We start from the raw sequence: 13,584 nt of genomic DNA, 5'->3' as shown, positions 1-13,584 counted from the left end.
TCTCTCCGAGCCCGAGAAGAAGAAGCGCAAGACTTCAGAGTCTGGCTCTTCTTCTTTTGATGGCGGGGTTAAGGCGGATGCTTTGGCATTCGTCCGAAAGAACATCTATCCTTTTATAAGTATGGATGATGTTTCTGTTCGAAACCACCTTACCGCCATGGCTGAGGAGAGTTTTAGGACAGCGGGTGTTTGTAACAAACTCTTGGACATTTTTGAGAAGGCTCCCCTCAGCTCTTTGGGGGCATCCTCGAGGGTTGAGGAGTTGGAGGGGAGACTTCTCATTTATGAAAAACATGAGAAAGAATTGAAGGAGGAGAGAGATAGACTGAGGAAGGAGAGGGATCACCTTAAGGAGGAGGAGGGTAAGCTGCGGGCCCAATGCACCTTGGAGGCAAATTTGAGGAAAACAGCGCAAGAGAGCTATCACAGTCTTTTTCAAGATATTGTTGCTGTGAGGAAGGACTTGCTGAATTCCCGGAACGCATACGCCGAGTTGGAGGATTCTATCGCCGAGGGCGCCGAGGAGTCTTGGAGAATTTTCTTGGAGCAGGTCAGGGTTATAGCCCCCGACCTGGACCTTTCTCCACTACATCCTGACAAAGTGGTTATTGATGGTGCCATTGTTGATCCTCCTGCCCCCGAGGTCGTTTCCGAGTCAGACCTAAAGACTCGGGGACAGAGGATTATTGAGTCTCCTCCTCGTTCCAAAGATGCTCCGAGTTCTTCAATCCTTGCCCCGACTTCCTCTTCGGCTCCTCCTCCCGGTCCTGGTGGCGCTTCCCCTGGTGGTGGTGATTCCTCTGCTCCGATCAAAAAATGACTTCTATTATTTTTTATGGCTATATGGGGGCCCGGCCTGTGGGTCCCCCCTTTTTTAAACTTCTATTTATTTGTTGGTGGTTGTGAACAATTTCCTTCTGGCCTTTTAAGGCCGTAAACAAAAATATTCCTGTCCGTGCCCTTTTTTGGATAAGGGTTTTAAACAAAATAAATGCCCTTTTTTGGATAAGGGTTTAATTTACCTTATGCGTGCACATGCTTTTCTGTTTTGGATATGTTTGATCTTTTCGGAAAAAACCTTTTGTTAGCTTGCATTGTTTTCTCGAGCCTTTTTCGTGCAAAGGCTTGTATGCGACCTTTAAGCTTTTTCAGGTTTTTCCTATCTCTTTTGTTATCCTTTATACTCAACTTTGCTTTAGTGAGTTTTTATGACTTAGGTTATTTTTGTGATGCGTTTTTCCTCTACTCGGAGCTCGGTTTTCTTTTACTCGGAGCTCTTTCGAGTTTGTCTTACTCGGATTTCCTTTCGACTTAAGAATCGGATAATTCCCGAGTTTAATACGATCAACTCATATAACCTCTTTACGCCGACTTGTACCTCGTCGTTTCATCCTGACGACCATGTTAGGTTGGTTCATGGGATTTTCACATTTTGTCGAGCTTAAGTCGGCGCGTTTCGTAGAAAGACTTATAAAAAATAAAGGAGGATATTAAGAGAGATATTGTAAAAGAGATCTTTATTAATTGGGAAGGTACCTTTTTGCTACCAAGGGTCTTGACAGTATGTTTTCCCTTAGCCTCTACTATGATGCCTCGTTAAAAACCCCTCTCCAGAAAAAACCCTTTTTTGGGAAAAAATCATGAAGCTGGGAAAAGAGTACATCAGGGAGTAGAGTTCGCTTCTAACTGTAGTACCTTTTCATATTACAAGCATGCCACGACCTTGGTAGCTCAGTGCCGTCTAGGTCGGTTATTTTATAATAACCTTTCCCTAACACTTCCTTGATTTTGTATGGCCCTTTCCAATTTGCGGCGAGCTTTCCTTCTCCTGATTTGTTGACTCCAATGTCGTTTCTGATGAGGACCAGATCATCCAGGACAAAAGCTCTTCGAATGACTTTCTTGTTGTATCTAGTAGTCATCCTTTGCTTTAATGCCGCTTCTCTTATCTCTGGTAGTCATTCTTTGCTTTAATGCTGCTTCTCTTATCTGGGCATCTTCTCGGACTTCGGGGAGCAAGTCGAGCTCCTCTTTGTGCCCCTGTACATTTCCGACCTCATCATGGAGAATTACCCTTGGGCTTTGCTCATTGATTTCTATTGGAATCATGGCTTCTACGTCGTAGACTAGTCGGAAGGGCGTTTCTCCTGTGGCGGATTGGGGGGTTGTCCTATAAGCCCATAGCACTTGGGGGAGCTCGTCAGCCCAAGCTCCCTTTGCTTCCTGTAATCTCTTCTTCAGTCCTGCCAGTATGACTTTGTTAGCTACCTCGGCTTGCCCGTTGGCTTGTGGGTGGTCTACCGAGGTGAATTGATGTTTGATTTTCATACTGGCTACCAGACTTCTGAAGGTGGCGTCGGTGAATTGGGTTCCATTATCTGTGGTGATGGAATAAGGTATTCCATACCTTGTGATGATGTTTTTGTAGAGGAACCGGCGACTTCTTTGAGCGGTGATAGTGGCTAATGGTTCTGCTTCTATCCACTTTGTGAAGTAATCTATTCCCACGATCAAGTACCTGATTTGTCCTGGCGCTTGGGGAAAAGGACCTAACAAATCCATTCCCCATTTTGCGAAAGGCCAGGGGGAAGTGATACTGATAAGCTCTTCTGGTGGAGCTACGTGAAAATTCGCATGCATCTGGCATGGTTGGCATTTTTTCACAAAGTCTGTGGCATCTTTCTGCAAGGTCGGCCAATAGAATCCTGCTCGGATTATTTTTCTGGCCAGCGACCTTGCTCCGAGATGGTTTCCGCAGATCCCACTATGTACCTCTTCCAACACCTCGGTGGTTCTTGAGGTCGGTACGCACTTTAGCAATGGTGTTGATATTCCTCTTCTGTAAAGGACATTTCTTACCAAAGTATAATGTTGTGCTTCCCTTCGGATCCTTTTAGCTTCTTTCTCCTCCTTGGGGAGGATGTCGAATTTCAGGTATTCGACTAAAGGATTCATCCATCCGAGGTTTAATCCGACTACTTCAAGCACCTTTTGTTCATTCTTTATTTTTGACACCGAGGGCTCTTGGAGAGTTTCTTGGATCAGGCTTCTGTTGTTTCCTCCTGGTTTGGTACTTGCCAACTTGGATAGGGCATCCGCTCTGCTATTTAGATCCCGAGTTATGTGTTTGACCTCGGTTTCCGCAAAGTGCCCAAGGTGCTCCAAGGTTTTTTCTAAGTACCTCTCCATATTGGGATCCTTTGCCTGATATTCTCCGCTTATTTGGGAAGTCACCACCTGTGAGCCGCTATAGACCATCACCTTTGTGGCGCCAACTTCTTCTGCTAACTTTAATCCGGCAATCAAGGCTTCATATTCTGCCTGATTATTTGAAGCCGGAAATTCGAATTTTAAGGAGACCTCTATCTGGGTTCCTTTTCCATCTACCAATATTATGCCCGCGCCGCTCCCTGTCTTGTTGGAGGACCCGTCTACATAGAGCTCCCATGTAGTCGGCTTTTCCTCTTGTTCACCGGCATATTCTGCAATGAAGTCGGCAAGGCATTGGGCTTTAATTGCTGTCCGAGTTTCGTATCTCAGATCAAACTCGGAGAGCTCGATCGCCCATTGAACCATTCTCCCTGCAACATCCGTCTTCTCGAGGATTTGCTTCATGGGTTGGTTCGTACGGACTCTTATTGTGTGAGCCTGAAAGTAAGGTCGTAGCCTTCGTGAGGCTATCACTAAGGAGTAGGCAAACTTCTCTAGTTTGTGGTACCTTAGTTCAGGGCCTTGTAGGACCTTACTGATAAAGTAGACCGGGTGCTGCCCGACCTCATCTTCTCTGATCAGGGCTGATGAGACAGCCCTGTTTGCCACGGATAGGTACAGGACGAGGTCTTTTCCTGGTACTGGTCGGGTCAAGATAGGAGGTTGGCTTAGGAATCTTTTGAACTCCTGGAACGCCTCCTCGCATTCCGAAGTCCATTCAAATTGGCATCCCTTCCTCAATAAAGAAAATAGTGGAAGGGAATTCAGTGCCGATCCCGCCAAAAATCTGGAGAGGGCTGCAAGTCGGCCATTGAGCTGTTGGACCTCTCTCAAACAAGTCGGGCTTTTCATTTCTAGGATGGCTCTGCATTTGTCGGGATTGGCTTCAATCCCTCTTTGTGTTAGCATAAATCCTAGAAATTTTCCTGCTTCTACCGCGAAGGCGCATTTTGCGGGATTTAGCCTCATCCCATGCAACCTTATAGTGTTGAAGACTTGTGAGAGGTCGGTTAAGAGGTCGACTTCTTGCTTGGTTTTTACTAACATGTCGTCGACGTATACCTCCATTAGGGTCCCTAGATGGGGGGAAAACACTTTGTTCATCAGCCTTTGATACGTGGCTCCTGCATTCTTGAGCCCGAATGGCATGACCACGTAGCAATAGTTGGCTCTTGGTGTGATGAACGATGTTTTCTCCTGGTCGGGTTCATGCATCGGGATTTGGTTATATCCCGAGTAGGCGTCCATGAAGGAGAGGTATTTGTATCCAGAGGAGGCATCTACCAGTGTGTCGATATTTGGGAGCGGATAAGGATCTTTTGGGCAAGCTTTGTTGAGATCGATATAGTCGGTGCACATTCTCCACTTCCCATTTGACTTTTTTACCAAAACGATCTCTAGGAGCGCCCGTACTTGTTCCTCCACTATTGAGGCTCGCTCTGGGCCGAGCTTGCGTCTTCTTTGCTGTACAGGTCGGGACCCTGGGTAAACCGAGAGCCTGTGGGACATGAGCTCGGGATCAATCCCGGGCATGTCGGAAGCCTTCCAGGCGAAGAGGTCGGAATTAGCTCTTAGGAGTTCACCCAACCTTTGTTTTAGGGTTTCCCCTAGGTTGGCTCCTATGTAAGTGTTTTTTCCTTCCTCCTCGCCGACTTGTATCTCCTCGGTTTTTCCTCCCGGTTGGGGTCGCAACTCTTCTCTGGTTCTTGTGCCGCCTAGCTCTATGGTGTGGACTTCTTTGCCCTTTCCTCTCAGATTTAGGCTTTCGTTGTAGCACTTCCTTGCCAATTTTTGATCTCCCCTTACCGTTGCTATTCCTCCTGAAGTCGGGAATTTCATGCAAAGGTGGGGAGTGGATACCACTGCTCCGAGGCGATTAAGGGTAGTCCTGCCGATTAAGGCATTGTAGGCTGACCCTTCGTCGATGACTATGAAGTCTATGCTCAGAGTCCTTGATTTTTCCCCTCTTCCAAAAGTGGTGTGAAGGGGTAAAAATCCCAGTGGTTTTATTGGCGTATCCCCTAACCCATATAGGGTGTCAGGGTAGGCTCTCAACTCTTTTGCATCTAACCCTAGCTTGTCGAAGGCGGGCTTGAAAAGGATGTCCGCCGAACTTCCTTGGTCTACTAGGGTTCTGTGGAGATGGGCGTTGGCTAGGATTATAGTTATCACCACGGGATCATCATGCCCGGGGATTATCCCTTGCCCATCCTCTTTTGTGAATGATATAGTAGGGAAGTCGGGTGTCTCATCCCCGACCTGATAGATTCTTTTGAGATGTCTTTTGCGAGAAGATTTGGTGATTCCACCTCCTGCAAACCCTCCTGAGATCATGTGGATATGTCTCTCTGGGGTCTGTGGAGGTGGATCTCTTCTATCCATGTCATCTCGCTTTCTCTTTCCGTGACCGTCCGACCTTTCTATGAGATATCTATCTAGCCGACCTTCTCTAGCCAGCTTTTCTATCACATTCTTAAGGTCGTAGCAGTCGTTAGTGGAGTGACCATATATCTTATGGTACTCGCAATAATCGTCGCGGCTTCCCCCTTTTTTATTTTTAATAGGTCTAGGGGGTGGAAGCCTTTCAGTGTGGCAAATCTCTCTGTATACGTCCACTAAAGAGGTTTTTAGAGGAGTATAAGAGTGATATTTCCTGGGCCTTTCGAGACCGAGTTCTTCTTTCTTCTTGGCTTCCCTTTCCCTCTCCTTGGATGAGGAAGTGGGTCCAGGTCGCCAACTCAGGTCCCTTAATTTTGCATTCTCTTCCATGTTGATGTACTTCTCGGTCCTTTCTTGTACATCACTTAGAGAAACGGGGTGTCTTTTTGATATGGATTGTGAGAAGGGACCTTCTCTGAGCCCATTGACTAACCCCATTATGACTGCCTCTGTGGGCAGGTCTTGGATCTCCAAACATGCTTTATTGAACCTTTCCATATAGGCTCGTAGAGGTTCTCCGACCTCCTGTTTTATTCCCAGGAGGCTCGGTGCATGTTTTACTTTATCCTTCTGAATTGAGAACCTCATCAAGAACTTCCTTGAGAGGTCTTCAAAGCTGGTGATGGATCTCGCGAGAAGGCTATCGAACCACTTCATTGCTGCTTTCGATAAAGTGGTCGGGAATGCCTTGCATCTCGTAGCGTCGGAGGCATCGGCTAGATACATCCGACTTTTAAAGTTACTTAGATGATGCTTCGGATCCGTGGTTCCATCATAGAGGTCCATATCAGGGCTTTTGAAGTTCCTCGGAACTTTTTCCAATTGCTCCAGGCGGCTATGGACCAATCCCATTAGTTCAGCTATGTGGGATGGTCCGTCCTTTTCTGATTCACGCCCATCTGAGGAATTTACCTTTGGATTCTTTACTCCGGAGGTACCCTCTCTGTGTTGGTCGTTGTCTTCATTGCCATTACCCATATCAAGGTTCTCTTGTTCAGAATCTGTTTCGGCATGGCCTTCTTCGTGGGATCTATCCGCCATCGAGGGATGATCTCGCGGGTCCCCGGCAACGGCGCCAATGTTACGGTAGGTAACCAGAGATTAATATGACGGATGGCGTTTGGCGGCCCAAGTGTGCGATGGATGAGAACTCCGGGTAGGTACGCAGCTCGGGAGGTTCCGTCCGACTTGTGCTCGCGTGTGAATGGGGGGTGGTACCTGCAGAGACACTCCGATGCCTAAGTTAGCAAGGGTGTAAGCAGGTCTAGAGAGTATTGGGCTTAGAGATACCTGAGGGGTGTCAGGGTATTTATAGTGGTGAACCAATAACCACCGCTGAAGTAGTTCCGCCTTTTAAGGTGGATAACCGTTCCTTTATCTTAGGGAGGTTACAATATGACTCCTGGAAGTGGATTGAGAGATTTTAGGGGCAGTTATTATCTGCCAGCTAATCTCTGCTTCCGAATTCGTTAGGGCAAGTCGTAGGGAGCACGACTTCTTAGAGGAAGGTCGGTATACTGTGAGACTCAACCTGGGCCTTTATCGTTGGGCCAGGGTATGAACAATTATTAACGTCAACAATTTAAATAACGCATATTTTGCTTATCATAATTTATTAATGTGACCCCGTGGTTCTGTAAAAAACTAAAAACTATGTTCCATTTTTGTTGGCCGCTCAATATGATTCAGTGATTCAGTCACAGACAATCATAACACTGACTTGATGGCGGAAACAGCTCAGCAAATAAATTCTTGCAGAACAATAAATAATGCTACTATTTTTTTTAGTTTGTACAACCATTGAACATTTTTTAACTTTTAACCAAACTTGGAAAGAGTTGCTCATTCAATATGATATTGTACATTAATGTTGCTTGGAAAAAAATGTAAAACTTTTTCTATTTTACCCTTAAAAAAAACAAAAATTATACACTAAGCAATACTCGATTATTCGATAATCCATAGCAATGAGCCAATGACAATGATTTGGAGAGAGAAAGAGAACCCAATGCGAATTAGGGACCACCAGTCACCACTAAACAATAATACTAGTAATAATAATTAAAGTGTTGCAGTACTACTCCATCTTCTTAGCAAGCACTAGTAGTAGTAGCCACTAGGCTAGTTTTCCTATGGAACATTGGAACTCACCGCTGACTATACCCCCCATGCAAAGACACACAGTTATACTAACTCGTCATTAGTCTCTCTTAAGCAACATGTTTATCCCTCCTAACCGCAGCTAATACTTTATTACTGGTGGCTTTTTTCTCAATGCAACCGACACATTTTACTTTGACTTAATTAAGTTAATTCATTGGGCGCTAAAGCGGTAAAAGAATTACCGCCACCTCCCTTCCATTAAACGCAAAAACCTCAATAAAACAAAACAAAAGAAAACTATAACACTAACACAAACCAAAGCATGCATTAGCATTCTTCCTTCATCCAGCTTCATGGATTTCACCCATCTGCTTCTTCTTCTCTTCTTCTTATTCTTTGGTGTGGGATTCTCGGAGAACACGAATCCGAGGTTGCTGGCGTCACCATCATTGTTATCAACGACTCAGATAAACTCGAACTCGATCCTTGTGGCTCTTCTGGACTCCCATTACACAGAGCTCGCGGAGCTCATAGAAAAAGCCATGCTCCTTCAAACACTCGAAGAAGCCGTAGCCACACACAACATCACAATCTTCGCACCCACCAACCAAGCCTTAGAATCAAACCTTGATTCTTTCTTCAAACGCTTCCTTCTCGAACCAGCTAATCTCCATTCCCTCCAAGCCCTCATTCTCTTCCACATCCTCCCAACCCGAATTTCATCCCAATATAGATTCGGGTCGACCCGATTCAACACGCTATCGTCCGAACCCATTCGCCTTCAGACGAATTCCACATCCAAAGAATGGACAGTCGATCGGGTCAAGATAACCCGTCCCGATGATGTTACCCGGCCCGATGGTATCATCCATGGGGTTAACGGCCTTCTCATTCCACGTTCCGTACAAGATTACTTCAACCGCCGCCGCAGTCTTCGCTCGATTGCCGCCGTGAAACCCGAGCCAGCTCCCGAAATCGATCCGAGAACCAACCGGGTTAAGAAGCTCGACCCGAAAGAAAAGCCTCCGGGCTCAAAACCCTCACTCCCGATCTATGAGGCGCTGGCACCGGGACCGTCACTAGCTCCGGCGTCGGCACCGGCACCTGGAGGCCACCACGGGCACTTCGACGGTGAGTCTCAGGTGAGGGACTTCATCCACACGCTAATCCACTACGGAGGGTACAACGAGATGGCGGACATTCTCGTAAACCTAACGTCACTGGCCACGGAGATGGGACGCTTGGTGTCAGAGGGTTACGTCCTCACCGTCCTTGCGCCGAACGACGAGGCTATGGCCAAGCTTACGACGGAGCAACTCAGTGAACCGGGGGCACCGGAGCAGATAATGTACTACCATCTGATACCGGAGTACCAAACAGAAGAGAGCATGTACAATGCTGTTAGAAGGTTCGGGAAGGTTAGGTACGATACGCTGCGGTTGCCGCATAAGGTGGTGGCGGTGGAGGCTGATGGTTCGGTGCGGTTCGGAAAAGGTGGCGGTTCGGCTTATTTGTTCGATCCTGATATATATACCGATGGAAGAATCTCTGTTCAGGGGATTGACGGGGTTTTGTTTCCGATGGAAGAAGGAGAGGAGACGGTGACGGGTCGGGTCAAGAACGGGAATCGGACGGGTCAACCCGTTAAGGTCGTTGTCAAGCATAGAAGAGGTATGTAAATCGTTTCTTTCTTTGTTTTATGTTTAATTAATGTGTTGAAAGATCATTTGTTTGGCTGGAGTGGGATTTTGTAGTGTGGGGCTGGTTTTGTTGTGGTGTTATTGAACTTTTGTGGTTTGGGTTAACATCGGTGATTTTAATTTTTAATTCATGATGTTGATTTTGGACTGCCTCAAACATTGACGTTTGACTTAGGAGAATGTGAATTATTGCTTCACCTTAGGACTTAAGATCAAAGTATAGTATGTTATGTTATATTGTGTTTTAACCTTAGGGTCAAAGCACAGTATTACTATCATGTCTTTTTAAGTTCTTAAAGCTTGCTCACTTTTCTATATTTATTCATCTCTTGATTTCCTACTCAAATCAAATTGCTTGAGACTCAAACATAGAGAAGTTATCTATCTAGGGTCTGACTGGTGGTTTTTACATTTTGATGATACTTCATAGCTTATTAAATTGAATAATATCACGTGCAGGAAAATTGCTTGAAGCAGCATGCTGGATGCTTGGAACCGTCCGTCAACATTCTAGATTCACCTCTTGTCAATGAAGCCAACCTTTGCCCTCTCCTTTGGCTATCAAGATTGTTTCAAACTAGAAAGTGAGATTACAACTCCCTATCTTATGCCATTAGCTAATTAAATAAAATTTTATTAGGTAATAACAGAAAGATTTATTTCTTTCTTATGCTTGATTTGTACAATGAGTACTTCACTCTTATAGTAGGACTAGATTGATTAATGTCTAATAGACTCTAAGACTACTGTGGTTTTTCCCTCTTCTCCATGACACTTTGTTTCTTCTGGTTTCTTGCTTGCCTAATGGCATTTAAATCTGAAATCTAGCTTAATTTTCTACGTATTGCTGCACATGCTTTGATTGCAGCTGCACAGGATTGATCAAAGATGTAAAGTCATCAAGGTGAAGGCCTTCTTCGATGATAGCTGCTACGAGTGTGAATTTCCCACAGTTTTGTTTTGCCATTTTCTCTTTTCACCTATTCGATTTGGGTTCAGGCTTCTCTCTAGTCTCCTTGTCACACATTATAGTGCAGATTTGTATCTATATTCAATCCAATTTCATAGGTGGTTGTGTTGGTGGGATTTAAAGGTTGTTTTCTGTTCAACAAGGCATGGAATTTTCTAGTAGACATGTGTTGGTTCAGAATTTTACTGAAGAAATGGAAATACAGTCAAAAGCAAATAAGAAGAAAAAAAAAATGATAATTCTTTACTGTAATGATGTCTCTTATTCATCCTTTTTTCCTTTTTTTCCCCCTTCCCTTTACTTAATTCATCAAGGATTTCGAAAGTAATTGTTTTGGCAAAGGTGATCAAGGAATTACATTTAGAATGTAAAACGTAAATGATAAATGGGGGTAAGCAATAACATTTATCTGAGGTTCAAATTCAATACTTATGTGGCTTTCCTATTCTTTTTGACAATGGTGATTATTTTATTTTAGTAACAACTAACAAGGTCAGATCAAACTATACAATGTAATGGGCCAGAAAAGAAAAGAAAAGAAAACCCTAAAACAGCATAATGGTTCTACTTCTCTGAAGTAGTCCAGGGTAAACTATTCCAACTGTCAGGCTGCGTTTGCTGCGTTTGTTTACAGGTGTGGGATATTAAGTCTGAGATAAGAACACACAAATGTAAAATTATGTTTGGCATATGAGATATAAACAGATATAGTGTCACGAAATATTAAATTAGTGAATTTTGTGTCATAGCACAGACACTAATAAAAAACACAATTAATTTTTTATTTTTTATTTTATTATTCTTATTAATTTTTTATATTTATATTTTTAATTATTATATTTTTCTTTTCAATTTTTTAAATAAAAAAATAAGAATAAATTAAACTTTTATTATTCATCTTAATTTATCACTAAACAAAATATAAAAATACTAATTTTATATTTCTATATTTTGTGTCTTATTTTCAGTATTTTGTCTTGTTATTAGAATAAAATGAGCTTTAATGTTTGACAGCTATTTAAGTTTTAGCTTCTTGTCAAATTGTAAACAGCTATATAAGCCACCATAACACTTCCCATCCAGAGTTTACCATCCTTCTCTTCAACCTCACTCAATTCTTTGACAACTTTACCCTCACTGTCCTCCAGTATCTGCACAAGTTTCCCTTGATGGTTATATTTAACCGCTACTGCACGAAGCTTGCCTCCAATTATCATCATGAAATGAATATTTGATGGAATAGGTAGCTTGAGTAACACTTTTCTCATCCTTGGGTACAGAGAATTCATATAGCTATACATATTCCTTCTACATATGATAGCCACCCAAAAGTCACCATCTTTATTGACTCTCACATTATCCGGAAATCCAGGTAGGATAGCAAAGATCTCATTGGTGATTGGTACCAGCTTTCTCTCCTTTTATCCCGTACTTGCTTAACCTATAGTGTTGTAATACATAAAAAGAAAAGGTGAATACTCATGAGTAGTTGTCTTCGTATATAAAGGTGATAATTGAAGACTATTAGATGTAAATTTAATTAAATATGTCAAATTATTTAACGGTTTTCAACTATCAAGATATCAATTTCACGTAAAGATAAGTGCATGTGAGTTTTCACCAAAAGAAAAATCATGTTGCTGTATACTCATGCATGAAATTGAAACGTTGTATCGATTTATATGTCGTCAATTACCATTGAATGAGATGTGGATTCTACTTAATTATGTGATCATTAGATTAACCTGCCAATCGAGCTCTCGGTATAAACAAAGAAGGAACCATCTTTGCTTAAGGAAATGCCATTTGGGAACTTAATGTTCCTCACCAAAACACTGGTTTCCTTAGTGGCAGGGTCATATTTAAAAATCCTACCACTATGCTCGCCAGAGATCACAACATGAGCTGAAGGAAATTTCTGCATCCACAATGTCAGCATTAACAACCAATACAGTGTGAAAATCTGTGCAAACAAATGATATAATGTGTGTCGTCTCAGCATACAAAACAAAATAAACACAATGTATTTCTCTTCCTTCTTTGTTACATTCTTTTAGAAGGTGACCACTTACATGAAGATGTCTTAACATAGAAATGATAATCGAAACTCGTTAGAGGACTTGATATATTTGAATAAATTACTTAACATAATATGTATCGACATATTAGATATTATTTTCACATGAAGATTATATAGTCACCTTTTAGAAAATGTATCAATTTCAAATGGTGAAAAAGACTAATAACATTCATAAACCCGGTTAGTAGTTACCTCCTCTGATAGTAAGAGCTGCTATCCGTAAAATAAACATTTCCATGTGCATCAATGTCTACGTCATTGGTGAACCTTAGTGGCACTCCTTCAGCCTCAGTTGCAAGAGATATTGCTGGGCCACCCTCAGGCCCAACCTTCATCAGCCCAAAATATGCATCTGCAATGTACAAATCACCTGTTCTCTTGTCAGACCTCAGGCCCAAAGGCCTTCCACATATGTGCTCACTGTTCACATAACTATGTAATGTTGCACATTCCTTAGGATTACATACTTCTGATCTGTGTCCAACATTCAGAGTAATACTCAACCACAAAAAACTTATGCACCAACAAATTATGTACACAATGTCTATTAGATCATCTATATCTTAGACAATTCAAAGAAACACCGTTTTGTATCTCTAATTTCAATGTTACTTTTATTAAAATAGATAAAAAAAAATGGACAAATTTTATTCTAAGTCAAAATTCTTATACGTTTGTTTACATATTCTAAATATAGTCGTTTTTAGTCATTTTTCATTTATGATTCGGGAAGAGTAATGTTATTTAAAGTAAAAACTCATGTGCGATTGATAGTCGAGAGTTATTAAATGATAATTTAGTCAAACTTGTCAAATCATTTAATGACTTTCAGTTATCAACTTCCCATAAAATTAACGGCAACTAAAATATTTCTTTAAACATATTGGTCAGAAGAAGGAAGAGTAGTAGTGTGACCTGTTCGGAGAGGTGTAAGCAAAATGAGTCCAAGAGTGTCCATTCCAGAAGAGAATCCTTCCGTCGGCCACACCGGTGTAAGGGCCGCGACCAAGGGGATCAAAGGCAATGCTCTCTGGTCCGTGAACTTGGTTCACACAAACATAAGCTTGGAATTTTGTAAGACG

The 13,584-nt window shown here is 42.6% G+C and overlaps 1 protein-coding gene and 1 pseudogene across 2 annotated transcripts; one reads left to right on the top strand and one right to left on the bottom strand.

The window, feature by feature from the left end:
* The first annotated feature begins 7,832 nt into the window (after positions 1–7,832).
* LOC127741292 (fasciclin-like arabinogalactan protein 15) lies at positions 7,833–10,746 on the top strand. Of its 2 annotated transcripts, none has more exons than XM_052253483.1 (3): positions 7,833–9,423; positions 9,912–10,036; positions 10,329–10,746. In XM_052253483.1, exons 1-2 carry the CDS (start codon positions 8,106–8,108, stop codon positions 9,983–9,985), a joined length of 1,392 nt encoding a protein of 463 aa, XP_052109443.1. In that variant the 5' UTR covers positions 7,833–8,105; the 3' UTR covers positions 9,986–10,036; positions 10,329–10,746. The 2 variants fall into 2 exon arrangements, with proteins under 2 accessions (XP_052109443.1, XP_052109442.1); XM_052253482.1 differs by having other exon boundaries at positions 7,966–9,423; positions 10,321–10,746.
* A 701-nt stretch (positions 10,747–11,447) lies between these two features.
* LOC107461963 (protein STRICTOSIDINE SYNTHASE-LIKE 3-like) overlaps positions 11,448–13,584 on the bottom strand; it is a 5,031-nt pseudogene continuing 2,894 nt past the window's right edge.

The sequence above is a fragment of the Arachis duranensis genome, chromosome 8 (genome assembly GCF_000817695.3).
Source record: "Arachis duranensis cultivar V14167 chromosome 8, aradu.V14167.gnm2.J7QH, whole genome shotgun sequence".
Lineage (NCBI taxonomy): Eukaryota > Viridiplantae > Streptophyta > Magnoliopsida > Fabales > Fabaceae > Arachis > Arachis duranensis.
The sequence above is the reverse complement of the archived record's forward strand: the minus strand, read 5'-3'. Positions and strand labels throughout refer to the sequence as shown.